Source organism: Stenella coeruleoalba (genome assembly GCF_951394435.1).
Source record: "Stenella coeruleoalba genome assembly, chromosome: 19".
Lineage (NCBI taxonomy): Eukaryota > Metazoa > Chordata > Mammalia > Artiodactyla > Delphinidae > Stenella > Stenella coeruleoalba.
In genome coordinates this window covers 46,370,587-46,398,294 of record NC_137165.1, presented here as the reverse complement: position 1 = coordinate 46,398,294, position 27,708 = coordinate 46,370,587, and the positions used below count along the sequence as shown (strand labels likewise).

General features: G+C 46.6%; 1 protein-coding gene across 2 annotated transcripts; it reads right to left on the bottom strand.

Annotated features, from left to right (window-relative positions):
* Positions 1-359: 359 nt before the first annotated feature.
* Positions 360-27,424, bottom strand: DCAF7 (DDB1 and CUL4 associated factor 7). Of its 2 annotated transcripts, none has more exons than XR_013825145.1 (8): positions 27,070-27,424; positions 13,313-13,471; positions 12,502-12,613; positions 11,765-11,883; positions 8,891-9,100; positions 7,869-7,986; positions 5,431-5,668; positions 360-3,241 (listed from the first exon to the last, which is right to left on the bottom strand). XR_013825145.1 is itself a non-coding variant. In XM_079906113.1 (8 exons), the coding sequence occupies exons 2-8, from the start codon at positions 27,205-27,207 to the stop codon at positions 5,496-5,498; spliced, it is 1,029 nt and encodes a 342-aa protein (XP_079762239.1). In that variant the 5' UTR covers positions 27,208-27,254; positions 27,407-27,424; the 3' UTR covers positions 360-5,495. The 2 variants fall into 2 exon arrangements, 1 of the variants encoding a protein (XP_079762239.1); XM_079906113.1 differs by having other exon boundaries at positions 360-5,668; positions 27,070-27,254; positions 27,407-27,424.
* Between the last annotated feature and the right edge of the window lie 284 nt (positions 27,425-27,708).

The window sequence follows — 27,708 nt, the reverse complement described above, 5'->3', positions numbered from 1 at the left end:
TGAAGAACCTAGGGGCAGGACAGGAATAAAGACGGAGATGTAGAGAATGGACTTGAGGACACAGGTAGGGGGAAGGGTAAGCTGGGACGAAGTGAGAGAGTGGGGTGGATGTATATACACTACCAAACGTAAAACAGATAGCTAGTGGGAAGCAGCCGCATAGCACAGGGAGATCAGCTCGGTGCTTTGTGACGACCTAGAGGGGTGGGATAGGGAGGGAGGGTGGGAGGGAGACGCAAGAGGGAGGAGATATGGGGATATATGTATATGTATAGCTGATTCACTTTGTTATACAGCAGCAACTAACACACCATTGTAAAGCAATTATACTCCAATAAAGATGTTAAAAAAACAACCACCAAAATAAACCATTCAAGCATCCTTCGTCTTGTGAAGTTTTCCCTGACCCTCTCTGGCTCCCACCCAGACATAGGTGATCACTTCCTCCTCAGGGCCACCAGAGAACCTGAACACACCCATCACTGCACAACACTGCCAGTGTTTCTTTATGGAGATGTCTCTTCTCGTTGACTGTGAGCGACCTGAGGGTCATGGCCCCCAGCAGACAGTAGGTGGTCTGTATTTTGTTAAAGGTGATGAATTAGGCCATCAGATAGTGTGATGGGCTGGGCTGGAGGTCTAATCCCCCAGCCAGTGTGTCTGGAACATGACCACAGTGGCAGAATGGGAAGAACTGAATTCATCACAAGAAGAAATTCAGTCAATCTATACATGTTCAAGTTTTATTACAAAGTATGATGGGCAGAAAATACGGTACTTCTTATACAGGAGGCTGAACAGAATGAAAGGGTGAAAATTAGGTTTAATATATTCAGAAAGCAAGAAATAAAATCATAGATAACACTCCACTTTCAGGTGCCTTTGGCTCACTGAACCAATCAAAATGTCTTTACCATCATGGTTTCACAGCACAGTGTTAAAAAATTTTTTACAAGCCCTGTGTATAATCAATCCTGTGAAAATGTTTTTTTAAAAAAATGGTTACAGTACAGTTCTGCAAGGGGCAGCTTCCTCTCCACCTGACCATGGGATGCCACAAAACCTATAATGTAGAGGAAAAGTTTAAATATATAACAGGAAATTAAGTTCAGACACACTAGGCTAAAGGGGACAGAAATGGACTGGCTAGCGCTTAACACTTCAGAGAACGAGGAATCTCCATTTTCTCTACATAGAGATTTGTACAATCATGCTACAAATTCACGCTCGGGGGAGGAAGGATGGAAAGTCACTGAAAGAGGGGTCATCAAATACACAGGAACCATATCAAATGATCCATATTCGACTCAAGCAAGTCAAAGCTTCAGCTCCACGAGTTTCATAACACACTGTATTACCACAATCAACCCAAGGTGAGAACATTCTTTCAAATAGCAGGTATCACAAGTTCTTATTCACTGGGTTTTCCCAAAGGCCAGTACTTGTAAGTTTTCCAGCTCTTACACAGACTGCCAGTATCCTCCTTCCTCTTGAGTTTATACTTTGATTAGCTTATCTGTTTCTGGCTTGATACACCAGTCCAAGCCTCTTGGAAAGGCACCTGCATGTTTCTACACTTAAAAAATCACATCTAGGAAGTAGCCTGAGAGGAGCTGGCCCATCCCATGTGGTCACACATTTAACTCTGACCACTAGCAGCAATGACAACGGTGGGAAAAGAGGACGAGGCTCTGCAACACTGAGTAGCTGGCCCAGCCAGTGCAGGGATGGCAGTTCTTGGAGAGCCTGGCCCAGGGTTCACAGTGACTGCTCAGCTCAGCTTTCCTCCCAGGGAAAACCCAACTTCAGTGCCAAGCTGACCCTCCCTCCTCATCCTGGAGCACAGACAGGAAAGGGAAGAGGCTGCTTTGGGGCTTCTACTTTACTGGTCTCCCTTCTCCCAAGTCAGGCAGTCAAAGGAGCTGGGGACAGTGGAGGGAAGTTACTAGGCTGGCCTCCCGTGGTTGGCAGACCCTGCAGCTCCTACATACCTTACAGCCTAGGAATTCAAGGCCCAGGTTGCAGCAGGGAGGAAGTTCTACAGTGGAGAGGCAGTGGGAAGGTAAAGAGGAAGAGAAAAGACAAAAGGGAGGGGGGGGAAGTCAGCATGACTGTTTACAACCTCTGCTTCTTCTCTCTACAAACCTACAACCAAGAAGAGCCATTGTCTGGAATGATCGAGGGACTCCCACTCCTGCAAGTTTCTACCACCAAACGACACTAGGGCTGAACTGCAGCAGGAAGGGGTCCCCCTGTCCCCCTGTCCCCAGTTACCCCACATCACAGGCACCTGATGAACAGTCCAGGAAGGCTGACACAGGCCGAGAGCACAGTCTCACTCCACAGCCACATGACGGTCTGAATGCTTCCCCAGCTCAGACCTTTACTGCCCTCTAATATTTTCTCCTTTGCTACCACTGCTTTTCCCCCACATCCTAAATCTCCTCCTAAAATTTCAGACACACCTGCCATCAAAAACTCATCGGAGTCTTAATGTTTTCTGTTTCTTAACCAGTTCTCTGAGAGCCGATCCTGGTTCTGATAAGAAATTCTCACCTGGCTATCAAGTTTCTTCCCTCTTCAAGTCCTCATCTTTCAGCCTGGCTCCTCCCTGGAAAGAGAGGCTTCTGACTCTCCTGGGTGTAAACAACTCGAGCTCTTGAGGGACCTGGATCCACTCACCAGCTCTCTGATGGGGAACCTGAGGTCTCATCTATTCAGCAGCCCCCTCCCCTCAGAGCAGACAAGGAAAACAAAGGCGGCTGCGGCTCTGGGGGCCAGAAGCATGTCAAAGGGCCACAGCCCAGAGAGCCAGAGCCCAGAGGTGCTGCCGCAGCCTTTCCAGTGCAGTCCCGGCAGTGGCTCTTCTCATGTTCAAGGAGTGCAGAGACAGAGCCTCCCAACCTATTCTCGCTGGCTGGCAATCTGAGAACCTAAACACATTAAACAAACACTTGCTTTTGAAACTACAACAGATCTCTGCTTCCTGTGGCGTGGCTGACTAAGAGGCTTTCTAAATCCTGAGACTACAGAAATCCCCTCCTCAGCCATGAGGCCATCTGGCCCATGGCATAAAGGGAGAGTGAGGGAGCCGGGACTTCAAAATCCCAGCATGCCAGCTACTGTGTGTCTGTGTCTGCTTGGGGGGACTGGGGAGTCTCACCTGGGCCCAAGTGGGATGTTGAAAGGAAGAGGACCAGACCACACTGCAGGGCCTAAGGAGGGTGACAGGGCTGGGAGTCTGCAGGGCAAGGAAAAAAAACATTCAAAGTTGTTGTTTTCCACAGTAAATAGCAACTTTATCCAAATATATCCTTATTCTTATTAACAAATTTTTTTTCTCCAGATTATTTTCAAGTTAGAGTGGATAAATCTTCTCAGCACTCAGACCACAAAAGTGGAGATCAGGAAAGGAATCTTAACCGAGAGCTCAGTGTAGTTAAGCCCTGCCCCAGCAGGACCAGCCCCCTCTACCACTAGACCTTCATTTCAGACCCTTTTCCACAGGAAGGAACTGACAGCCTCCTAGAGCAAGTGACACTCAATTTATACTTGCTACCCTTGAGGGAAGGACCCTGGAACCATCAAACACAATAACAAGCAGAGGAGTGTTCTGACCAAGAACTGTTCGCTTTACATCTCCAAATGATGCAGTGCAAATCTGGTGGTAAGTGCAGGAGAGATGACCTCAAGCAGACGGCCAGCCAAAGAGCCTCAAAATCAGAACAATGTATAAAGGGAGAAGGGGAAATACCCTGACTAAAAAGAAGAGCCTTTTTCTTTGGGCCAAGCCCCCGTGTATTAAAGCAAAGAGCTATGACTTTGGGGATACAAATACATCTGCTTCTGAAAAGTAGGACTCAACCGAGAGAGTTTAAGTGTGCAGAGGACAAAGCTAACTGCTTTGTTTCTCAAAAGCAGATGAGAACTGGACAAAACCATTGGCCTCAAGGTCTGCTTCTCTCCTACTCTCGGATGCTCAACTCAGAGGGTCTCAGAAACCTTCCGGCACTTGGCAGAGCGTGGCATACTCCCCCCGCCACCCCGCGCCGACTCTGAGCACGTCCCCAACTCTGCCTGCCCAAGGATTCACCTACCACCGGAATCACACACAGGCCCCCTCCACGGAACTCGCTCATATAACGGACACAGACACCCACAGCCTACAATCCAGTACTGCTCAGAACCTAAGCTGGGGTCAGGGTGGCTGACAGGGGTTTGTGGAGTTCTGAACTGGCTGACCCTGGGTCTCTGAAGCTTTTCTTGCTCTCTATATAACTGATGGCCTGGGATCACCACAGCCTATTGGTCCACCCTTTGCAAGAGCTGACAGTCTCCCACACTCTAAAGGAGATCCTGCTCAGGCTAGATGCTCAGACTGTGCACCTGTCAAGCAGGGCTCTCTCACCTCAGAGCACTCTATCCAAAGAGTGGCCAATATACTGCCACTCACAGTAAACTGAACAAACAGAGATACTGAAGTTCACCTTATACTTCATTCTTGCCTATCATTCAAGACATGAAAGAGACGGGCCGGGGGCTTATATCTGGAGGGAAAAACAGACTCTCAAACTAGGTACTGGAAACATGCTCTAAGCTCAGCTTTCCTGCCACTGTTCCCCTCAGTCAGGCGCCCCAATCAGCCTGGCTAGCTCAGAGCTAACACGTGCCCAAGAGGTCCTGGGGGGCTGGACAGGGGTACTTCCGGGAGTTAACAGAAGGAGTCCCATGTCTGTTTCGGAGCTCAGAATGCCCTTGAGAAGAGCCAGGCTGAGCAAAGGTGTGAGAGCTGGCTGACTTCAGAGCACCGAGGCGGTTTGGGACTCCAGGTCAGGTATGTTCCGCTCAGGCAGTGATTCAAGAAGGCAAACTGCTCATGGGGTCAAGGACCTGGGGCCAGACCCAGGCAGGGAGGGAAGAGAGGAAGGTGCTAACAGGGAGGGCTATGAGACAAAGGAAGAGACCAGGGAGTAAAATTCTTTTCGTAAAAAAATTAGCCTGATAGATAAAAAATATACAAAGTTGAAGTTTGTTAAAGACATTGATAACAGGAGGAAAGACAACTTTGAACTGGCGTTTGTTCCCACCTAAGTGCTCACATGGACACGGACACAGATTGCTGCCTCGGGCAGCAGCAGACAGAGACGTCTGGGACAGATGAATACAAACAGAGCCGGTGCCCACAGTGCTCATTAACACAACGGCTGACAAACAAATATACAGAAATTTTTAATTGAGGAACCAAAGGACATGAGGAAAGGAGAGAAAATCTTAAAACTCAGCCTTGGGCTGAGGAGGCGCCACACGGCACTGAGTCCGGCCCAGAGAGCAGTGGGGCGACTGGCCGGGAACTCCTAGAGCAGCTTCTAGGAACAGTGGGTGCAAAGCAATGAAAGACGTACTGGCCACCGGAAACATGTTTCTTCTTACTTTGGGGGTGGGACAGAGGCGGGAAACACACAAGCCCCTGCCTCGTGGGCACGGCGCCACCGACACTACACTCTGAGTATCTCCAGGCAGTTGTTGTAGCAGATGGCAATCCAGTCGGGCTGAGTCGACGCCCACTGCACGTTGTTGATCTCTCCCTCGGCTGTGTAGGCCAGGATAGGGTCCTCGATGGCCCGAGGCATTTGCTGGATGTCCCAGATGAGGGCCTGATGGTCATCCGCTATGGACACAGAGAGCAAGCGAGCAAGGTCACAACTCAGGCAGTGAGGACCATGACCCCTGCACCTCAGCGGGGATCGCAGTTTACAAAGCGTTCATTCACCAAAACCCCAGTGAGGGAGGTTTTACTGCAAGCCGCCATTTTATAAATGAGGAAATGTTAAGGCACATGCCCCAAACCACAGAGCTATGCAGCAGTGAGTGGCAGAGCCCGGACGCAAAGCAAGGCCGCTGCCTCTGACCCATTCACCACAGCAGAGCTGGGATGGCGGAAGGGACTTGGATGGGCACCTCATCTCATCTGGGGCAGGCATCAGGAAAGGAAGAAGGGATGGGATAAAAACGATCCCCAAACATGTCATTTTCAGCCACTTAAAGTACTTGAGTGATTAAAGATCCCTCTCTGACGATTCAATTATTTAATGGGATTCTTTTCCCTCCATCTTATGGACATTTATACATCAATGAGGTGTTATACAGATAATGAGATACAGTGTTGTGGGGACATGTGCCCAAGAAAAGGGCCCTGGGAAATACCAGAAAGAAGGAAAGCACCTTAAAAAGACAGATAAGCACATGAAAAGTGCCTGGAAAGAAATATATCAAAATGAGACCAGTGGTACCATTAGGACCGCAAGGTAATGAGTTATGTTTACTTTTCTCTAGTTCCTAAGTGATGTGTGATGTGGTGGTCATGTTACTTTTACGATCAAAATAATAAGTTCTTAATTTAAGAGAGGAAAAAAAGGGCAATGACCTTCCACACCACAGTGTCCCCTAGTCCCATCACCCATCCCGACGTGAAAGCCTGTCTCTCTCCTGAATAAACTAAACCCTCAGAGGCCGCATAACCTGGGCATGGGTGAGAGACACCCTTCCCAGGACTATCTGCATCAAGAGATCTGGGAAGTCGTTTTAAACACTCGGCACCTCTAAAGCAGTAAGTGCCTTTTCCTCAACCTCAACTGAGCACGCTCTTCAGCACCAGCTCCTGCCACTGGAAGGACACAGGGTGGGTGCGGCACCCAGGGCAGCAGCAGGTCTGCAAAGGCGGCCACTGGGAGCCGAAGGTGGGCTTCTGCTGGGTGGGCTGATACTGTTCTCCTTTCTTTCTTTTTGCTCCTCCTGCCCTTCCCTAGCCACACTCCTGGGAAAAAGCGGGCAAGAGTGAAGAAGTCAGGCCACAACATGAGGCACGCAGGACGGCGTTGGGCCTCAACTGCTCCACAAGGAGACAGACAGGCATGAGCAGAGGGCCCCAAACAGGAAGAGCTTCATGCCTTTCGAACTCATGCTAAAATGGCAGAAACCCACCAAACTACATCGCTCCTCTGGCTCCATAATGAACAAGGAAATGAGGATGCTACTGATTTGTGAGGAGGGGAAAAGTATGTTAGGAGGAAACCCAAGGCTCTGAAAAAGATAAGGAGCACAGCATTATGGGGCTAGAGTGGAATCCTGTCTGTAAAACAAAGGGACAGGTATTCATATGGGAGGGATGTGTACACATGGATCCACCTAAAAGGGTCTGGAAGGAGACATACCGACCGTCGTGAGTGGTGCCACCTAAACAAAGTGGGGCTGAAGTAGAAATGGGAAAGGAAGCAGAGAAGATGACGTTCACCTTCCTTTTTTTTACATCTCTGTATTGTTGAATTTTTAATAGCAGGCATTGTTTCTAGAATACAAGCACACTGACGGCCAGCGTATTTTTAAGGGGTACTCTTTTGGGTCTGGCAAATGGAGAGATGGGAACTACACGTCACACACCACGGACCCGGGCAGGCTGTGCAGGCCCTTCCATGCACCCAGAACTCAGGGCAGGGGGCATGTGCTTTTGGTATCTCCCAGGCGACAGGCCCAAAGAGCCAGTTACATCCAAGAGAGACTGCGCCCTCCTTCATGCTCCTGGATGAGTCCTCTGTGCCGACCTAGATTTCAGAGGCGCACAGTAGTTGGTACAAGCCTATAACGGGTACATGATGTAAGTAGTATACAGATGCTCTGACATCACTGAGGGTACAAAATCATCTGGAAATCCGGACTGCTTCAATTTCACAAGCATAGGGAGGCTCTCAATGGAGTTACTCTGTGTAAACCTCTCAAACTATCCTTGGAATACAGTAAGGATTACAATTCTAAGGAGACAAGAGGAAGATCTCCTTACCGCTCCCTCCCCATCGCCCCCTGCCAGTAATTACCTGCAGTACAGATGTGGCAGGATGAATGTGGGGCCCAAGCAATGCCATTGACACATGCTCGGTGGTTGTTTAACCTGGCGACAGGCGTGCAGGGAACTCGAACGTCCAGAATCACTACCTGCAGAAATAACAAGGAAGAGGCCCAGAAACTTCAGGGTGTGACAGAAAAAAACAAGACACTACACAAGAGAGAGAAAAAAAATTTGTTTAACTTGTTCATTTGTAGATTTAAAGACTCTTAGAGACAGAGGGTCTCAGCACAGCTAGTTTCTAGTCTGTGTCATAAGCAGCTCAGGGCCTTTAGGCTGCAGGGGAGAAGGCAGAGCAAGTAACATGAATTTGAATAATCCACCAAGTCCTATTAGGTGCATGTGCTAAGGACTCTGTGCGTGCTCAGCTGGGCAGCATGGAAGCCCTCTCCCCAACCCCTGCAGCAAAAGTTGAAAGGTAAGCAGCCCAAGGTACTGGTTTCATCAAAATAAAATTCATCACTGCATCATCTCCACCCACGGTCTACTGCTTTTATCAAATAACAGGCTACAGAGTTGCCACTTCCACATCTGTTCACTAAGGCTGGCAGAATCTGTCCAGACTACAGAGGGGAAAACTGCCTGTTTCTTTACTCGGCACCATAAGCACAGCAGATTTGGTTTACTCTTTAGATACTGCTTTTCTTGGCTCCGACTCCAACTCTCCAAGTAGTAAAAGTTCTTAACTCACAGCCCTTGTTCTAGATCAGGTTTTCTCAGTTTCAGCACTCCTGACATTTCGGGTCGGATAATTCTGTGCTGTGAGGAGTGGTCCTGTGCACCACAGGACGTGCAGCAGCATCCCTGGCCTCCACCCACTAGACACCAGTAGCACTGCCCCTCCCCCTCCCACCCCGAAGGTCTCCAGATATTTCCAAAAATCCTCTGAGGAGACAATGGCGACCAGTTGCAAACCATTCTTCTAGATACAGTAAGTACGCAGAGCCGGAGCTGAGTGGCAGGGCCTATGTTAGCCTCAAGCGGGGCTCTCACCTCCATTCCGTCCATGGCCATGGTGGCCAGGTAGTTGGGGTCCTGCTTGTTCCAGCAGAGGCGAAGCAGTGGGTGATGCTGTGGGTCTTCGTAAATGATGGTGCTGTGCTCTAGATGACGGAGGTCAAACATCCGCACCGAGCCATCAGCACCCACAGAGGCAAACATGTCCCTGCCGCCTCCGGCCCGGCTAAATGCAATATCATAGACCTGTTGGTGAATAAGAAGCGTCAGTCGGATTCAGCTCTGTTACCACCCTTTCCTGTAACAGGGAAATCTGCTATCCCTAGTTCATCCAAACCCTTGTTCATGACCCAGAAGGAGGTAAACAAAGCCAAGCAGCGCCTGTGAGGACTGGGACCTGAGAGTGCTAACATCAGTGACTTTCCAAAGAGTGAAGGTCATTCTGCTCTGGAAACTGGCTGGCTTCTTCTCACTTCCTGCTTTCCAAGGACTCTTCCGCCACCTCCCGTGATAAAACAAACAGCACATACCCTGCTGACCAGCAGAGCACAAGTAGCTCGGAGCAAGTATTCTGTAGGCTTGGACAGGCTCAGTGAAGCGAGAGCCAGTGGCTGTCTCCTGCCACCCTGTTACAAGATGGAGACATTTATTTCCTGGGCCTTCGTGGTTTCATTTGTGTGTGATCAGAGGCAAATCCATGAGCACATTAAGGCCAAGATCATCGATTTGCTGGGTGGAAGCAGCCACGGTTCTGCTGAGAAACCTGGACCTGAGATTCATTTGCGAGAAAGAAGTAACAGAGTTTTGAATCTCGGGAGGCTCAGGTGTTCCTATACTTACGGAGAGGCTTAATACCGCTCTCTTGTCCTAGGACACGCTATCTCTTCTCCTAGTTGGTTTGTACTCATAAGTGAATCAATTTAGGTTTTGAATCATTGTTTTCTGCACTTATTACTTGCTACAAACATTGCACTCTGCTAATGTCTATGAGAAAACAGAGGCAGAGAGCAACAGAGAGCCAGACAAGCGGAGAGAGAGAATCTGAAAAAGGAAAACAAAATGCCAAACAAAACCTATCTTCTGGGGCCAAGGGCAAAGACAGCTGACTTCTGGGGAGACATGCGTGGAATCCCTCACTCAGGACCGTGACTCCAGCCTTCTGGAGGTTCTACCTGCTAAGGGACACTGGCAAACAAGCATCTGTTTCTATTCAACCTCGTAACTTCCTTTTCCTCTGGCTGACTATGAAGAAATTACACTTCTCTTTCTGTAGTAGGAATTAGGAGTGGTTCAATGGGACACTGGGCTGGTCATCACAAGGAGGCCTGACAGATCAAGGCTCTGTCCAACACCGACCAGCTACCTTAGGGCTGGGCTGTGTTTATCCATATGTGCACCCAGGGTTGGCTCCCAGTAACTCGCAGGGACAGGGACACCATGGCAGCACCACTAAGCAGTAAGGTTCTCACAGGCAATATGGCCGAGTGTGTAAAGCTCAGCTCTGACTGCTTCTTCTTCTGTGCTCCACCAGTGTATTTCATCATAAGCCAAGGGAGGGAAATAACTCCCAGATATATGCTACCCTCCTCTGCACCAATCCGCCAGCAGCAACGAGAACCTCCTGGCAAGTCCTTACTTCAACAGAGAGAGGTGGGCTGAGAAAAATCTAAGGTGCCAGGAGGCGTCATGTTCCTCTCAGAACAACCACCCTTCGATTCATTTCTTCGAGGCCGGGGTGCTGGCCCAGGGCCCGTTGGCTGTTGAGATCGCTGCTCCCATTGTCTACACTGCACTACCTCACTGCAGCTCCGGTGTGGCTTCTCAGCTTTACCATCATCTGTGTAAGCAATCTCCTCATTAAATCCCCTCAGTTTAAATATTTAAAGTAGCTCTAGGTTTCTGGGTTGGACCCTGACAGAGGACAGCAGGCTAAGCTGTCACAGAACCAAAATGCGGCAACCTGCTCCACTTGATGCCCAGAGGGCTCCCAGAACCTCCTTATACCGATCTTCTCGGCAGGACAAACTCTTCCCTCGCCCCTTGGCTTATGGCAGCCAAGTCCAGCAGATTTGTAACAGATCTTACCGTTGGGAGCACAGAAAGCCAAAGAACAACCTCTCACTAAGAATGATAATCTAGTCACCAGCTTTCCATTCTGTGGACAACCTCAAGTTTCTCACCTCATGTCAAGGCATCCTTTTTATTGGTACAGATACTAATAATCTTCACTGTGCAGGGTACGATAGAAAAGAAAACACTACCCACAGGAAACGTCCTATAATTTTTCTGGTAGAGGACCAGCATGCAGCGGCTCTGGCAGTTAAAGATTTATGACCACTTTACAAAATCACTCAGAAGAACGCTTTGTTAACACAATTACAGATAGCTTCCTTTGGCTCTGCCAATAAACACAGGAGAAACATCACCATCAAAATAAACCATATTCAATTCCAAATAGTCTTAAAGTATAAGCATTAAGTGAACATACTAGAATTTCATAAAACAAGTTTAGAGAAAAATTAATGATTTAGTTTTGTCTGCCAGGAAATATTCCCTCTTCTTGCCTCCCTGCTCCCAAAAAAGTAAATATATTTCAAGGTAAGTGTTACTCTAAGATTATTTTTTAATCACATCCAGTCCAAGTTTGTCTATAAGAGATCTCATTATTAAAACCCAGTAATCTCTGGCACAAACAGAAAAACAACAGACTACAGAATGCTTACACCAGCCAAAAAAAAAATACACTCATTTACAACAGTGCTGTTTTCCACTGTTCTGACACATTACTATTTTCAATTTAAACAAGACGACGTCAGCATTATGATTTTCCATGTCATTTGCAAAACAGGGAGAGAACAGCCTGCCTTCACGCTGAAGGCATAGAAAGCAGCTGCGCACCAGCATCAGTACCTCTTTGTCATGGGCAATCAGCTGGGTCTTCACATGGCCGGACACAAGATTCACTCGCCCCAACACCTGCCCGGTCTCCAGCCCCCATATGGTACACGTCGTGTCAATGCTGGAGGTACCTGGAAACAATCAGTGCAAGTCAGCAGCTGACGGGGGTGAAGTTCCCACGCCAGCTTCTCTCCTTGTCCCTATTCATCTATTCAGCCCAAGAGACAACGCACTGCAAACACTTCTTGAGTACAGGGATGGAGACCCCAAAAGAGTCACGTGGGCTTCCCTGGTGGTGCAGTGGTTGAGAGTCCGCCTGCCGATGCAGGGGACGTGAGTTCGTGCCCCGGTCCGGGAAGATCCCATATGCCGCGGAGCGGCTAGGCCCGTGAACCACGGCCGCTGGACCTGTGTGTCCGGAGCCTGTGCTCCGCAGCGGGAGAGGCCACAGTGGTGAGAGGCCCACGTACCGCAAAAAGAAAAAAAAAAAAAAAAAAGAGTCACGTACTCCATCCTCACCCCAGGGCCTTGGACTCTGCCTGGAGAGACAAGACATGCACACGTGGGAAGCTCAACTCCACGGGAGGAATTAATAACCACATTCCATATTTAGCCTCTTCCCCACTCGGCCCCATTTTAGGATGTTGCACGGACCTCAGGGCCCTGGTTAAAAACTGGCCCAGTGTTATATCTGAGAAAATGTATCTTTGCTTCTTCACACTGGAATACACCCTCCCTCACTCCCTTACCTAAAAGATAAGGATCCACCTCATTCCAGTCAAAGGAGGTCAGAGGAGCACAGAAATCCGAGTTCTTGTTATTGTTTAGCAAACATTCCAGCCTGGTCTCTGTTTCACCAACCTGAAGGAACAATAATCTTTAAAAACTCAGCCAGTCTTATCTTCACAAAAAATCTTTAAAGCCTCTTTTAGTCCATATTTTAGTAAATTTAAGACGTGGGGGACATTTTTATCATAGAGTAATAAAAACCAGAGGAACTACTTGAATGCTACTTCTTTCCAAGCTTTCTCCTCTGCCCAGCTTTGTTTCCCAAATTTTCACCCCCAAATTCTTCTAGACAAGAAGTCTTCTCACTCTGCCCAAACCGGGGCATCTGTACCCTGCCTGGCTGGACGCCACACCTCCAGCTACAGGAGAGGCCATGGTGACGGCTCGGCAGAGGGGAGGCGAGGCTCCAGGATCCACTCCCATGCTGCACTAGAAGCAGCGGCCTGGATTTTGTTTAATTTACTCAAAAATATCCTGGCTGTAAATAGAATAAGAGGCCGCCGGTGTCCCCACCCCTGCAGAAGGCCTTCGTGCTTACATCACGGTCACTGAGCCTTGAGCTTCCAGGCCGACTGCAGTCGGCAGCAGGACTTGAAGGAATCTTGGCTGGACTCACTAGGAAATCTGCTGAGCCAAACAAGCTCAGTCCAGATCCGCTCCCACCTGTTCTCCCGGCTGCAGTGATCTGGCCTCCAGCCCCGGCCTGTCCTCCGTGAGTCCACGCTGCTGCGAGCAGCTGACTCTGCGGAGGCCCGTCAAGCACCTGCTTACCCTCCACACGCGGAGATAGTCGCCACTCGTCGCCAGCAGGTCTGGATAGACGCCTTTTGTGTCAGGGATCCACATGAGCTTTGTGGTGGGGTACGGATGGTCGAAGGTGTTCCGGCAAATAAACTCCGAACTCTCTTCGTCTAAACCAACAAGCTGGACCTGTAACACAGCAGAATCCAGCCACGTAAACATCTGCTTCTCGGGAGCTGCACCAAATACACCAGACCCCTGTCAGTGACAGCCGTCCTGACGCTGTACTACCCTTCACTGCAGAGGCAAGAACTAAGAGAGAGAGGGCATCTAGTCCAACGGGCCTGCTGCTCAGACGAGGAAACCCAGCCTTGGAGGGGTTGAGTTACACTGAAGACTGCAGAGCTAGTCAGAGGCAGAGACAAAATCTGAATACAGGTTTTCTGACTCCAACTCCTGCCCTCTTGATCCAACACCCTAGAGCTGTGTTAACTGCCCAGCTGGTTACCTTCCCCCACAAGCCGAGGCACTTGACAACGTGCAGCCGTGGTTTTAGTGACCCCACGACTAGAAGTGCTGTGGACATTTAGTGACAGCCAACAAAGGAACGTCTCACCTAAAAAGGCAATCGTAGGGGCTTCCTTGGTGGTGCAGTGGTTGGGAATCCACCTGCCAATGCAGAGGACACGGGTTCGAGCCCTGGTCCGGGAAGATCCCACATGCTGCGGAACTACTAAGTCTGTGAGCCACAACTACTGAGCCTGCGCTCTAGAGCCTGTGAGCCACAACTACTGAAGCCCACGCACCTAGAGCCCACGCTCCGCAACGAGAAGCCACCGAAATGAGAAGCCCGCTCCCCTCAACCAGAGAAAGCCCATGCACATCAACGAAGACCCAACACAGCCAAAAATAAAAATAAATAAAATTTATTTTAATAAAAAAGGCAATCATCCACAAACCGCCTCCTCCTCTAGCCCCCCACCCTCGCCCCCACTGGCTGGTAATATGCTGACACAGAAGGCTGTGCCAAACAAGCATTCGGGAGCCCAAACCACTGTAACTGGCAAAGCAGCGGGTACTGTTGATGAGAAAGTCCCAGCTGGTCTGGCCACCTTTTCTTTGAGTCAGTTTTGGACCAATATTGACTTCCATCCTTTGCTGTCCAACTCAATCTGGCTCAGTAGGAAATGCCACCTGCTATACATTTGCTTATGAACTTCCACCAGCTGGAAGATGGAATGGTAGGGAGGATAAACGAGAGGATAGGCACTAACCATATAGCAGAAAGGATTCCTTCCACTCCTGTCTTGCTGACTCCAGTCTCAGATACCAGTATCTTCCTATCTTTTTTTTGTTTAAACAATTTTATTTAGGTACAATTGCATGCAATAAAATTCACTCACTTTAGGTGTACAGTATCACTGAATAATATTGCATTATGTGGGGGCTTCCCTGGTGGCGCAGTGGTTGACAGTTCGCCTGTCAATGCAGGGGACACGGGTTCCTGCCCCGGTCCGGGAAGATCCCACATGCTGCAGAGCGGCTGGGGCCGTGAGCCATGTCCGCTGAGCCTGCGCGTCCGGAGCCTGTGCTCCGCAACAGGAGAGGCCACAACAGTGAGAGGCCCGCGCAAAAAATAAATAAATAAAATTTTAAAAGGTGTACGGTGGGCTTCCCTGGTGGCGCAGTGGTTGAGAGTCCACCTGCCGATGCAGGGGATGCGGGTTCGTGCCCTGGTCCAGGAAGATCCCACATGCCGCGGAGCGGCTGGGCCCGTGAGCCATGGCCGCTGAGCCTGCGCGTCCGGAGCCTGTGCTCGGCAACGGGAGAGGCCACGGCAGTGAGAGGCCCGCGTACCGCAAAAAAAAAAAAAAAAAAAAAGTGTATGGAAAGGTTCTGAGGAGGCATAGAAACGGAAGGCATCCCCAGCAAGTGGGGCAGAGTTACTAACTAGATGGCCCACTTGGCGGGCAGCAAGAGGAACCAACGGAGAGAGCCCCGCAGAGGAGGCTGATGAAACATGCCTAGGGCAGGCTCGAGAGCCCTGACAGCAAACTGAAAACAGAGGTGGGTTTTCCCCCGTGAAGGCGTCTGAGAGGCAGCGGTAGGACTGTGAGACCGTGGAGGTATGAGCATGGGGCCTGGTAATGCTGGGCGGGACTGACTGGATCCAGGAAGAGGCTGGAGGCGGGGAGCTCAGCCTGGAGACCCACAGGGGAACAGGTGGGAAAGGTTAAGGGCCTGTGGTGACCGGTAGTGAGAATGGCAAGGGATAACCCGAGATGGCCACAAGAAGGATTTTGACAGAATGAACAGTTCTTATGGAATTAAAAAGTTGACATTCTGACCTTTGCAGAAAACAAAATGTAAAGGAAGATTCTAGATGGAACAGGGAAAATTGGCATCAGGCTTGGTGGGGGAAGGAGGAGAAAATAGATGAGAAGGTAAATTTTGTGGCTCACTGGGCAGAATAAAGCGTAAGCCTCTCATATAGATTCTGAGCCAGATATTGCATTCATCTATTTATTCAAATATTTACCTAGTGGTTATTAGGTGCCAAGCCCTAAGTGCTGGGGATGAGGCAGCAAGCACAAAATCCCTCTTTCTAGCCATGCAGGTAAGGCTAAACTAGAAGGGGAAAATGCTGCTACTGCTAAAAGTTGCTTTCCAGCCATTGGAGGCTTCTCTGCAAACCTCAAAATATCAGCTCCCATGAGCACGTGCCACTTAGGATCCACTTAAGCAGGCATTCAAAGCTTTCGCTAGCCTACCTTATCTTCCACTTTCATTTATCTAGTCAGTGCTTCCCATCCCTCTCCTTACACTGCCCTCACTTATAAAATCCTCATACCTCCTTCCGTTGATCCAAATCCTGCCCAGTATTAATAAAGAACGGTGGCATCAGCCTTCCAGGCCTCCTTACTTACCACTTGCTAGTTGTAGGACCTTGGACATGTTACTTAACTTTGCTAAACCTGTTTCCAATCTGTAAAGTTAGGATATTCACAGTACCTACACCTCACAGAGTTGTATGTAACACCTTTTGTTTGTAAACTGTTCAGTATGATGCCTTCCTCAGTGTATGAGCTTTTAATATTCTTACACCTCACCTCCTTCATAAACCATCTGCAGTCTTCCCAGCACAGTGGTCTCTCAGTACTTATCTATTCCATCCATTTGGTGACTAATCCCACACTGCCTCATGAAAGCACCTGCATGACTGTCTTATGCTATTTCTCTTAGTAAATGCCTTAAAAACAGGGCCTGTAGGGACTTCCCTGGTGGTCCAGTGGTTAAGAGTCCGCCTTCCAATGCGGGGGACGCAGGTTCGATCCCTGGTCAGGAATCTAAGATCCCACATGCCGCGGGGCAACTGAGCCCGTGTGCCGTGACCACTGAGCCTACATACCACAACTAGAGAAGCCCGTGATGAAGAGCCCGTGTGCCACAACCGGTACCCGACACAGCCAAATAAATAAATAAACATTAAAAAAATAAAAAATTAAACCTACACACCATTGTAAAGCAATTATACCCCAATAAAGATGTTAAAAAAAATAAAAATTTAAAAAATTTAAAAAATTAAAAATTAAAAAAAAACAGGGCCTGTGTCTTACTCCTGCTTGTACTGCCAACAGCAATGGTTTTCAAATCTGGCAACCAGATTTACCTAGAGTGCTTTACACATTCCTGGGCTCCCCACCGTTAGCCCAAGATTCTGATTCAACAAGTGTCAAGTGGGGCCCAGGAGTCTATATTCTTAAGACCCTCCCTGGTGATCTGATTCAGCAAGGTCTGACAACCTCTGCACAACAGTACCTAACCTAGGGAAGAAGCCAGGAAATGGCTGGGATCTTTCCTGATCTTCCCAAAGACTTCATGTGTTTGCACAGACTCGTGTTTCATCCTTGGCCTAACTCGCTTTAGCTCTTCTGCTCCAAATTGCCAACCAAGTACTGAAAGGAATAACACTTTGCTTTCACTGTTATTCAACTGTTGTTCATATACGCAGATGTTAAAAATTTAATGAAAGAGACTGTAAGTTCTCTTGAATATTCATATAATACAGAATGAAGTGGTAAAGTCTCCCATTAACTTCACCCTCAATTCTACTTAGTGACTCTCAAACCAGTTTGATATGAACTACTTTCCAAATGTTTTTCCAAACAAAACACCAAAAAAAACCCCAGATAAGTTTGGACCATAAAATGTATTCTGTAACTTGCTCTTAACAACATCTTGGAAGATCTCACGTCCGTACAAATAGCTCTACCTCATTCTTCCACAGCAGACTGTGGTAAGCACACCATAATTTAACTATTCATAGTTACTGTGGTTATAGCCCATTGTTTTGCTATTATAAACAATGCTCTGTACATATATGTGTAAAGGCTTTTATTGGTCAGATTGCTAAAAGTGTAACTGCTGCATCACATTTTAGATGTTAATACCACAGGAACTATGAGATAATAAATGTGTGTTGTTTTAAGCTAAAAAAAAGTCACAGATTCTGTCCAGCAGCCTTTGAAAAGGCTGCTTCCATTTACACTTTCATTAACAGTATATGAGGGTGCCAATTTCCCCATACCTTTGAAAACACTGAAAATAATCTTTTAACATTTTTGTTAATCTGAGAGATGAAAAATGGCATTTTACTACTGAAGGTGAGCATATTTATTATTTTTACTTCTGAATAATAATTTTTAAAATGAGTGCTTATAATGGACCAAGTATAAGCATTACACTTACTGCTTTACATGCAATACCTCATTTAATCCTCTCAACATCTCCATGAGGTAGGTACTCTTATTCTTCCCACTTTCCTAAGAGATGGAGTAAAAGAGATGTTAAGTTTCTTGCCCAGGATCACAAAGGTTATCACTTCCCCATACTATCAGCAACACTAGAAGCAGTAACTTAATTTTTATAAATTTGAAAGGGAAAAGTAACATCACAGGGTCAATTCTCATTCCCCTTAACTACCTGAGGTTGAGTATCTTTTCCTGTTTATTGATCACTTGCATTTTCTCTTCTACAAACTGGCTATTTATACTCTGTTCATTTTTCTATCACACTAAGTAAATTAGCTCCTACTGGCTGTCATGTTTTGAAAATATTTTTTCGTTGTCCTATCATCTGTCTTTTGACTTTGTCCACAGGATATCTTTTCACATAGAAATGTTTTATTTGTATGTACAGTTGACCCTTGCACAAGGTGGGGGGTTAATGCACGTATAATTTAGTATCTGAGTCCTCTGCATCTTTGGATTCAACCAACCATGGACCCTGTGTAGTACTTAATTGAAAAATATCCACTTATAAGTGGACTTGTGCAGTTTAAACCCGTACTGTTCAAGGGTCAACTGCACTATAGCCTGTCAATCTTTTCCTTAGTTGACTCTGGATTTAATGATTGGCTTAAAGATCACCTTCTCTGCGCACCCTCCACTGCCCCAGTACAAATTTCATAGTCAATTTTCTTTTACTATGTTTGGGGGACTGTTCTTTACTTGATCTGGAATTGATTTTCATATATGACGTGAATTAGGGGGCTCTAAATTTTTCTGCCGTACAATTTATTTTTTTCCCCAGTGAGTTAAAGTTCTATCTTATCAATAACTACATTTCTATATATACTTAGTTCTGCTTTGGAACGTGTGTGTGATTGCACCAACTATATGTGGTATTGGCTGTAACTATACCAATTCCAGTATGTTTACTCTGATCTGGTAGGCAAGTGTTCCCCTCTCTGTTTTCAAAACATCTTTTCCCTTTTTTTTTTTTGGACATCAGTATACATTTATTTTTAAGACTCTGGAGACAAATAGTATTCCAGTTCTAGCCTCGCATTTACCTTCTATGTCACTTTGGGGAGTTACTTAGCACATCTGGGCGTCAGCTTCCTCATCTTCCCATAAGTTCTGATATGTATTATTTTTACCAATCAGCTGGTTTCCCTTAAGAAAAATTTTTTTCTTAATACATGGCCAATTTTTATAAATTATCTTTTTAAAAAGTGCATTCTATTCCCCATATAAATCTTATATACTCAAGTATATTTTCAGGTATTCACAGTAGCACAATCTGTAATAGCTGCAGATTTGCAGACACTGCTCCATGCCTTCTATCATCAACTGTGGCTAGCCTGACTTTTCCTTCCCCTCTTCAAGAGGATGTGATCATTTTGCCTGAATGTCCAAAGATTCTTTCTTCACCCTAGGAAAATGTAGACACTTTCCTAGGAAAGTTTTCAGTGCCAATTGTTTTGTGTCCATTTCTCTTGAGATATAGTTTGAACTCATTACTTCAAACCTTTATTCTATAAAGTCTTCTTTAATGACATATTTGAGTTTTTGTGTTTCATTTCTTTGGTCTTCTTCAGAGACACCAATTATACCTAAGTTAGACATTCTTTATTTTCTGCATCTATTACAGACTTTCTAATTGTTCATTTCCACTTCATTTTCTCAATCTGTCTTCCCTATCTTTCACTGTTTTCAGCAGTTTGTATTCATTTTAATTCTCTTTCTAATGTGGCTTTTAGGTCTGTGATAATTTTTTTTTCTCTTCCACTTTTTTCCTGGGCTGCACCTGCTGGTGGTCCCATTTTCTCTTGTCACCATGCCTATTTTACCTGATCTCCTGTATCTCCACCTGGAGTTCTTTATTTTCTTAAGTTCTTTGAATTCATGGTGGCCATTAATTTTCAACTAAGGTGAAAACAATTTTCTAGTGTAGATACTTTACCTTCCATTTGTTTCCCATTTTTTCCCCCTCCTTTCTTATAGTATCTCTCTATTGCTACTATGCTGGTTCCTGAATGAGGCAAGTTCTTTCTAGATGATCTGAAGGAAGTTCCTATGGGAGAGAGGTCAGGGCCATGTTCCAAGTTAGCATAAATACATGAGGCTTTTGCATCTTCCCAGCCAACAGAGATGAAGAGCTGTCAAGCTGCTCACAATTCAATCTCTTCCAACCTGCCTCATCTAGTGCTTCTAGAGACGATGGCATGTCTCCATGTCTCCTTATACAGCTTAGCTTCCCTCTCATCCAAGGTGTCAAGTGCGGTCTAGAGAAGCTCCTGCTGCCTTCTGTGCACCCTCTTCTCACTGTCCCAAACAAAGGATTGTTGGTTTTGCCCATCAAAATCCTATCCTGGAGAACTGTGCTCTTCTGAGTTTGAATCTGCAGCCACAGACATCCTTTCTCAGCATCTTCCTATATCCATTTGATTTTCATTATACTGCCATCCTTCCTCACTTATTGTGGGAGCGTAAGGAAAAAGTATGTCTTTAATCATCTTGTCAACATTTAGGTTACCCCTCTGCCTTTTCTTTCCTCCATAGTCTTCCCTGTCCTCCTGTTAAACTTCTTCTATCTCCCACCTCCACTGCCTTTCTGCAACTATTGTTTCACAATGCTTTACCCCAACATGTGAAACAAATGCCCCCTAGAAAGAAAAGACTGTGAAATAAGATCATTTTTACTTATTTTTAAACTGTGGATATTACTATGTCAGATATCTCCTAAGGAGCAGATATAAAACATAAAATATTTATTCCTTGGAGGCATGACCACACCTTCACTTTCAATTACTTTCATGAACAACAACATAAATTACTATTCACATTACTCATACCTTGTATTTTTTAAAATTTAAAAGCTGCTGTGTTTATCTTGTTACTATGCTCCTCGAGGGAGGAGACTGTGTATCCCGCTTTAACTACATGCAGTGCTAGTACCAGAACATGAAGGTGAATGCATATGAATATGTGTGCACATATATGTAATTAATAATAATAATAAAAAAAACCCGGGGCTTCCCTGGTGGTGCAGTGGTTGCAAGTCCGCCTGCCGATGCAGGGGACACGCGTTCGTGCCCCGGTCCGGGAAGATCCCACATGCCGCGTAACAGCTAGGCCCGTGAGCCATGGCCACTGAGCCTGCACATCCAGAGCCTGTGCTCCGCAACGGGAGAGGCCACAACAGTGAGAGGCCCGCATACCGCAAAAAAAAAAACCAAGTTATCTAAACCAGTAATACCACTCTTGACAGTAGAACATTTCCCCACAATTGTTAATATAACCAAAATCAGCTAAGGCAAAATTCTGACAGAATAAACCAGCTTTTCTTGGTCTTTTCCATTTGTCCTCCTTTCAAGCCTGTTCCTGACTTGATTATTGTTGATCAACATCTGCAGAGAGGTCCTGCCTTGTCAAACTCTGAAATGAACTCTGGCACAGCACCCCTTCAGCTCCTGGCTCTGAGGCTAATCAATCAGCTCTGGCATCACAGCCCCAGGCAGGCCAGACTACCTACAGAACACAGATTCACTCCTTGTTCAAATCACAGCATCTCCAGTAAGTCTGTGTGAACCAGGTTAGGGCAAAAAACAATATAGCAGAAGTTTTATTCAGTGGTCTCATGGAGGAATTAGTCCCCTCACTGTCTAGAAAAAAGAAAGGAGGAAGTTAAAACCAGAAGAGTTTTATACTTTAAATTCCCCTGCTGACACTCTTGGCAAGGACTGATGGAGCACTGCAAAATTTTAAATATCTATCAAAAATACTTATGTGTATTAAAACACTTTCTCTTTACTGCTACCAATCTCAAATCTGCTAAGAAAGGATACAGAAGGTTACCAAGTATCATCGCTGTGCCTAAAACACAACAAATAAGTATTTGTTGAATTAATGAACAAATGAATGAGAATCCTGAAAGGCTGCCAGAAATACTGAGAAATGAAAACTTATATGCCAGGGTCAAAACCATTATGTGCCAAATACGCAGTGGTTGGGGGTCCGCCTGCCGATGCAGGGGACATGGGTTCATGCTCCGGTCCGGGAGGATCCTGTGTGCCGCGGGGCGGCTGGGACCGTGGGCCATGGCCGCTGGGCTTGCGCGTCCGGAGCCTGTGCTCCGTGGCAGGAGAGGCCACAGCAGGGAGAGGCCCGCGTACCGCAGGAAAAAAAAACAAAAAAAAACCATTACGTGCCAAATAGATAAAGTAATTCTACATTAAAGATCTCATAGGAATCAACACAGGCTGACAAAGCAAGCATTCATCCCATGTGCATTTCAAGTACAAGGTAGTCTTACTCAGATTCACTACCAGTATTCTTCAAAAAGCATCAGGTATACCTATGATTTCTCTCCTCAGAACCTCAAAAAATGTTTTCTAGATGCCAAATCTTAACGCACATATGGTCAGCTAGTTAAATATTGGGGCAAAATAAATCCCAATCACGCTGTCAATTCTATTCAAAACCAACCCTGAAACATGCAACTAAGTGGAATAGAAGCCCAGGAACTGCTACCCATCTTTCCCCATAAAACAAGGGAAATACCACTCGTCTAAAGATGACAGATATTGTCAAAACTCAGGAGAAATACCAGAGTTCTTTTTTTTTTTTTTTTTAAATTTATTTTGGGCTGTACTGGGTCTTCGTTTCTGTGCGAGGGCTTTCTCTAGTTGTGGCAAGCGGGGGCCACTCTTCATCGCGATGCACGGGTCTCTCACTATTGTGGCCTCTCTTGTTTCGGAGCACAGGCTCCAGACCCGCAGGCTCAGTAGTTGTGGCTCACGGGCCTAGTTGCTCCTCGGCATGCGGGATCTTCCCAGACCAGGGCTCGAACCCGTGTCCCCTGCATTAGCAGGCAGATTCTCAACCACTGTGCCACCAGGGAAGCCCCAGAGTTCTTATATCAGAGTTACTGTGTCTAATCCAGGTAGAACAAGAGAAAATGGGCTTAAACTAGCATATTACACTACTTGGAGTCCGACAACAAGAAGCTTCTACACCACAAAATGGGTTTGGTTGAAAGAAACCAAGAGAATTTTTTCCCCTGGGTCTTTAAAAGGCAAAGGAATGAACATAATGACCTTTTGAGGTACCTTTCTGACCTAAGGTCCTGATTTTTCTCTGGAAAATACAAAAGTCAAATTTACCTAACACCCATATAATGCTCCTTGATTATATTTCGATTACAGATAGAGTAGTGATGATGTTTAAGTAATAATAGCTAACATTTCTAAATTGCTTACTATGTGCCAGGCAGAGTTCCTAACTCCATTACATATATTAACTCATTTAATCTTATTACTCTCATTTTACAGATGAGGAAACTGAGGCACAGAGTTTCATTTGCTTAAGGCCATACAAAACTGGTAAGTGGCAGGGCTGAGATCTCAACCCAGACTACCTCAAAGAGGCTATTTGGTAATTGAGCTTTTTTCATGGGATGGAATCAATATTTAGGCACATGCAGATGCAAAAAGAAGGATTCCTGTCTCTGGTCAGGAGATGCCAAGGTAACTCCAGGGTAATGGTCTTAGAGCACCACCTGGACCACCTGTGTCTGAATCACCTGGGTGTCTGTTAACTAGTGAAGCCTGAGAATGTATAAGTCCCTCAAAGGATTCTTATACACAAGCTAAAATTTAGAAAACCATTCTCCAACACCAGTGTTCCTCTATCCCCAAGCAGAGACCACAAAAAAACAACATCAAACACAATTACCAATAGTAGGACTCTTTATTCCAGGTGTAGTTGATAGAACCTAGTTTACTCCACAATTCCCAAATTTATTCGGATGATGGAACACCTGGAAGTCAAGTTGTTCTTGAAATGCTAAGAGATTTAATTCTACCGAACTACAAATAATTTTACTACAGGAAAATGTGATGACATGAATACAAAATTTTTCTTAAATTATAATCACGTTTTCTTAATGTCTCACAGTAAAAAAAGATGACCGTTTCTAGGCTTTTTCATCAATGTTAATTTGCTGTGTCAATTTATTTTGTCCTCTACTGGCAATTACTATTGACAGCAAACAGGAACCAAAGGTCTGAGAATTTCAACCAATAATTTTAAAATTCCTCTAAAATATGAAGTCTGGCACCTCCATGTCCAGGTTTCTCCGAAACTGAGCCTGATAATCACTGTGTTAAAGTGAGATTTATTGCCCGCCAGCCCCTAGGCACAGATCCTCTACAGCAGGGTTTCTTACCTTGAGGTCCATGAACTTGAGGCGGAAAATCACATTTACATTTTCACAAACCTCTAGCTAAAATTTATCATCTCCTTCCATTACAAATGGAGGCAGCTACTCACCATGGCATCAAGATCTGTGAGTTGTTACCAATAAAAATCACTGATTTTTTCATATCACATCAAAGTGAACATCTTGAAATGCTGTTTACCCTCATCCCTACTTCAAGATTAATGATTATAATGGATGATGTAATTTAATGAGTTAACTTAATTAAAAGTACAGATTATCACTTTTTTTTGTTTTTTGTTTTTTGCAGTACGCGGGCCTCTCACTGTTGTGGCCTCTCCCGTTGCAGAGCAACAGGCTCCGGACGCGCAGGCTCAGCGTGTCCCCTGCATCGGCAGGCGGACTCGCAACCACTGCGCCACCAGGGAAGCCCCCAGATTATCACTTTTTAAAAAATGTTTTTAATAACTATACCTCAGGGCTTCCTATAATCTGGGGATGCGGGTTCGTGCCCCGGTCCGGGAGGATCCCGCATGCCGCGGAGTGGCTGCGCTCGTGAGCCATGGCCGCTGAGCCTGCGCGTCCGGAGCCTGTTGCTCCGCAACGGGAGAGGCCACAACAGTGAGAGGCCCGCATACCGCAAAAAACAAAAAAAACGAAAAACAAACAAACAAACAAAAAATAACTATAGCTCAATATGATTGGTTTCCTTTGTAATCCTATGTATTTTATGCATTTGAAAACAGAATTATGAACAGAGATCTACTGGCTTCAAACTGCCAAAGGTGTCCATGACAGACACACACACACACACACACACACACACACACACACACGCACGCACACACACACAAGTTAAGAACTCTGACCTAGATAGGTGAGGGCACAAAAACAGTAGGCAAGACACTGCACTGCCTACATCATGCAAGTGAACTGAGACAGAGGTAACCGCTTAACCTATTACCCCTGGGATCATCAGACCACGCGGCCTGTGTGCCTGTGGCACAAAGAAGGGGCTCCACATGGTTACTAAATGAAAGGACAAACTTTGGGGTAGAGTCCCTGCAACGGAGGTTTGACACCAATTACTCCACTGATTCCCCCAGCAGCCTAACTGTGGCTCAGTTTCTCCTCTCTTAGAAATGGGACTACTGCTTACCCAAATCGACCCTGGAAGAACTTGCAAGGAAAAAAAATCTATCTGTGTGAAAAGATTCAAGCCCTTTGAAAGATATATTTTACTTTTCTTCCCCTTTTAAACATGTATCCTTAAACAACAGTTCTAATGTTCTCAATTTTACTAGTTCAGTTTACACATCAGGGCCTTGAATTCCATTCCCAGCTCTGCCGTCCACTATGGGCCATAAAGAAGAAAGAGGCACCAGAGAAAAGAAAATAAAGCTATGTCTTGTCAGGACTCTCTGCTTTCTGTGGGCAATGGGTGGACTCCAAGATCAGTGCATACTCCCCAAGATTTGTTTGTAAATTGTGATGTCTGGGTAATGAAAGTCCATCGTTTTCGTCACTTTCTCAAAGGGGATTCCAAAATAGTTAAGACCTAACTCTAGAGAAACAGATGTGCTCCTGAAAAACTGTCAACAAAATTACAATGTTCAAATGTTTTTTACAGGACCTTTATGTGTAAAAAGAACTTTCCTACAACAAATTGTGGGTCAGAAATAATAAAACTGACCTGTGCAGTGCCCCACAGCTGGTCAGTGGACCAGACAGGACCCAACCCAAGAGCACCTGGCTTTCTTCCCTGCCCCATGCCTGTCACCATCCAACACTTTATTCTTCTTAAGTCACGGTGTTCATGGTGTTAAGCAGGTGTACAGGCTTTCAACACCGCTAGGCACGGCTCTCCGTTGCTCTGATCACTATCAATCACGTTTACTCTAATACAATAAATGGAAGAGATTAAGGAATAAAGGAAAGAAAACTCTTCCCACTAACTTATTCAACAACTTTCAAAAATAAATTTATGCTGCACTGCCAGCTTAAAGCTTCCTCCTACTACCCGTGCTTCTATGAAGGATTCTCAAATTGTGGATGTCCAGAAAGACTTACTACTCAAGATTACATATCTGTATTAGCACGAAAGATGCCAAGAAAAAAATACGGCAAGTATCATCCTTCTCTGTTCGGAAAACAATGGCGGGATTACAGCCATTGGCCAAGATTTCCAAAAAGAGGGTCTCTTTGAAGAGGACGAATATGAGGCAGCAATAGCAATGGCAATCCCGGCAAAGGGCTGGGGGAATCCAGGAAGAGTACCTGGGGGTGGATGTAGGGGGCTGGGAAGCCTGCGTAGTAAACAGTCCTAATAGCGATCTAGCGTGGCCAGGAGTGACCACCGAGGCGCCAGCATTTTCTTCACAGCCACCATTCCCTCATCCTTCTTCCGCCCCCTAACTGAAGCAATGCGGCAGGAGCGGAGGGGATAGGAGTGATAAATGGCATAGCTTTGGGGTGTAAACCTGGGTTTGAGACCTGTTTCCGTCACGAAATAGCTGTGTGACTCGGGCAAGTCACAACACGGTGCCTCAGTTTTCCCATCAGTAAAATGAGAGTAACTACACTCCTGACTACCCAGGAATGCTGCAAGGATTAAATGCGATAATGAGAGCGAAACTGTCTGCACAGGGCCAGACACAGAGGAACCGCTCCGTGGCGCTAGGGCAAGTCCGCGGGAGGGTCCTGGGGTCTGGGCTCCGGCCCGGAAAGGGCGCCCCCGGGGCCCGCTCCCCGCCAGCCGGGTTCCGAGCCCCTGCCCGGCCCACCTTGTTGTTGTACTCCTCCACGAAGCTGCCCAGCGCCAGGCGAAAGCGCTTGTCGGGCCGCACGCTCCAGTTCATGGCGTAGACGGTCCAGGGCGCTTCATACTTGTAGATCTCCTTCCGTTTGCCATGCAGGGACATGGTGGCGGCGGCGGGGCCGCAGTGCGGACCGGGACGGCAGCGGGCTGCTGAGGGCGGGGGCGCCAATCGGGAAGGGAGCCTGGCCTGGAACCCAGGGGTCCGAAGGGAGGCGGGGCGGGGGCGGGCAAGGACGGCCTAGCCCGGAAGAGGGCCCGCAGCGAGAGACAACGAGGGCCGAGCCCAACTCCCAGTTTCAAACCTGCTTCGGCTCGGACGACAGCCACCTTCCGTTTGAGACACCGCCCCGCCCACCCGGGACGGAAGCTACGCGACCCTCGCAGCGGCGCCGACCGTTGGCTGCCTGACACGTCCTTTCGAACGATGCCTTCTCCTCATTGGCTATTGTACCCGGGGCTTCTGAAACCTCCTTGCTATTGGTGTGTTTTGTCATTCCAATTACTTGCCCCGCCCAACTCCGCGGGGGGAGGCGCTTTCACAGCCCCAAAGGTCATTGGCTGACAAAGATGTCAGTCAGAGAGATAAGAGGGCAGTGCGGGTGAA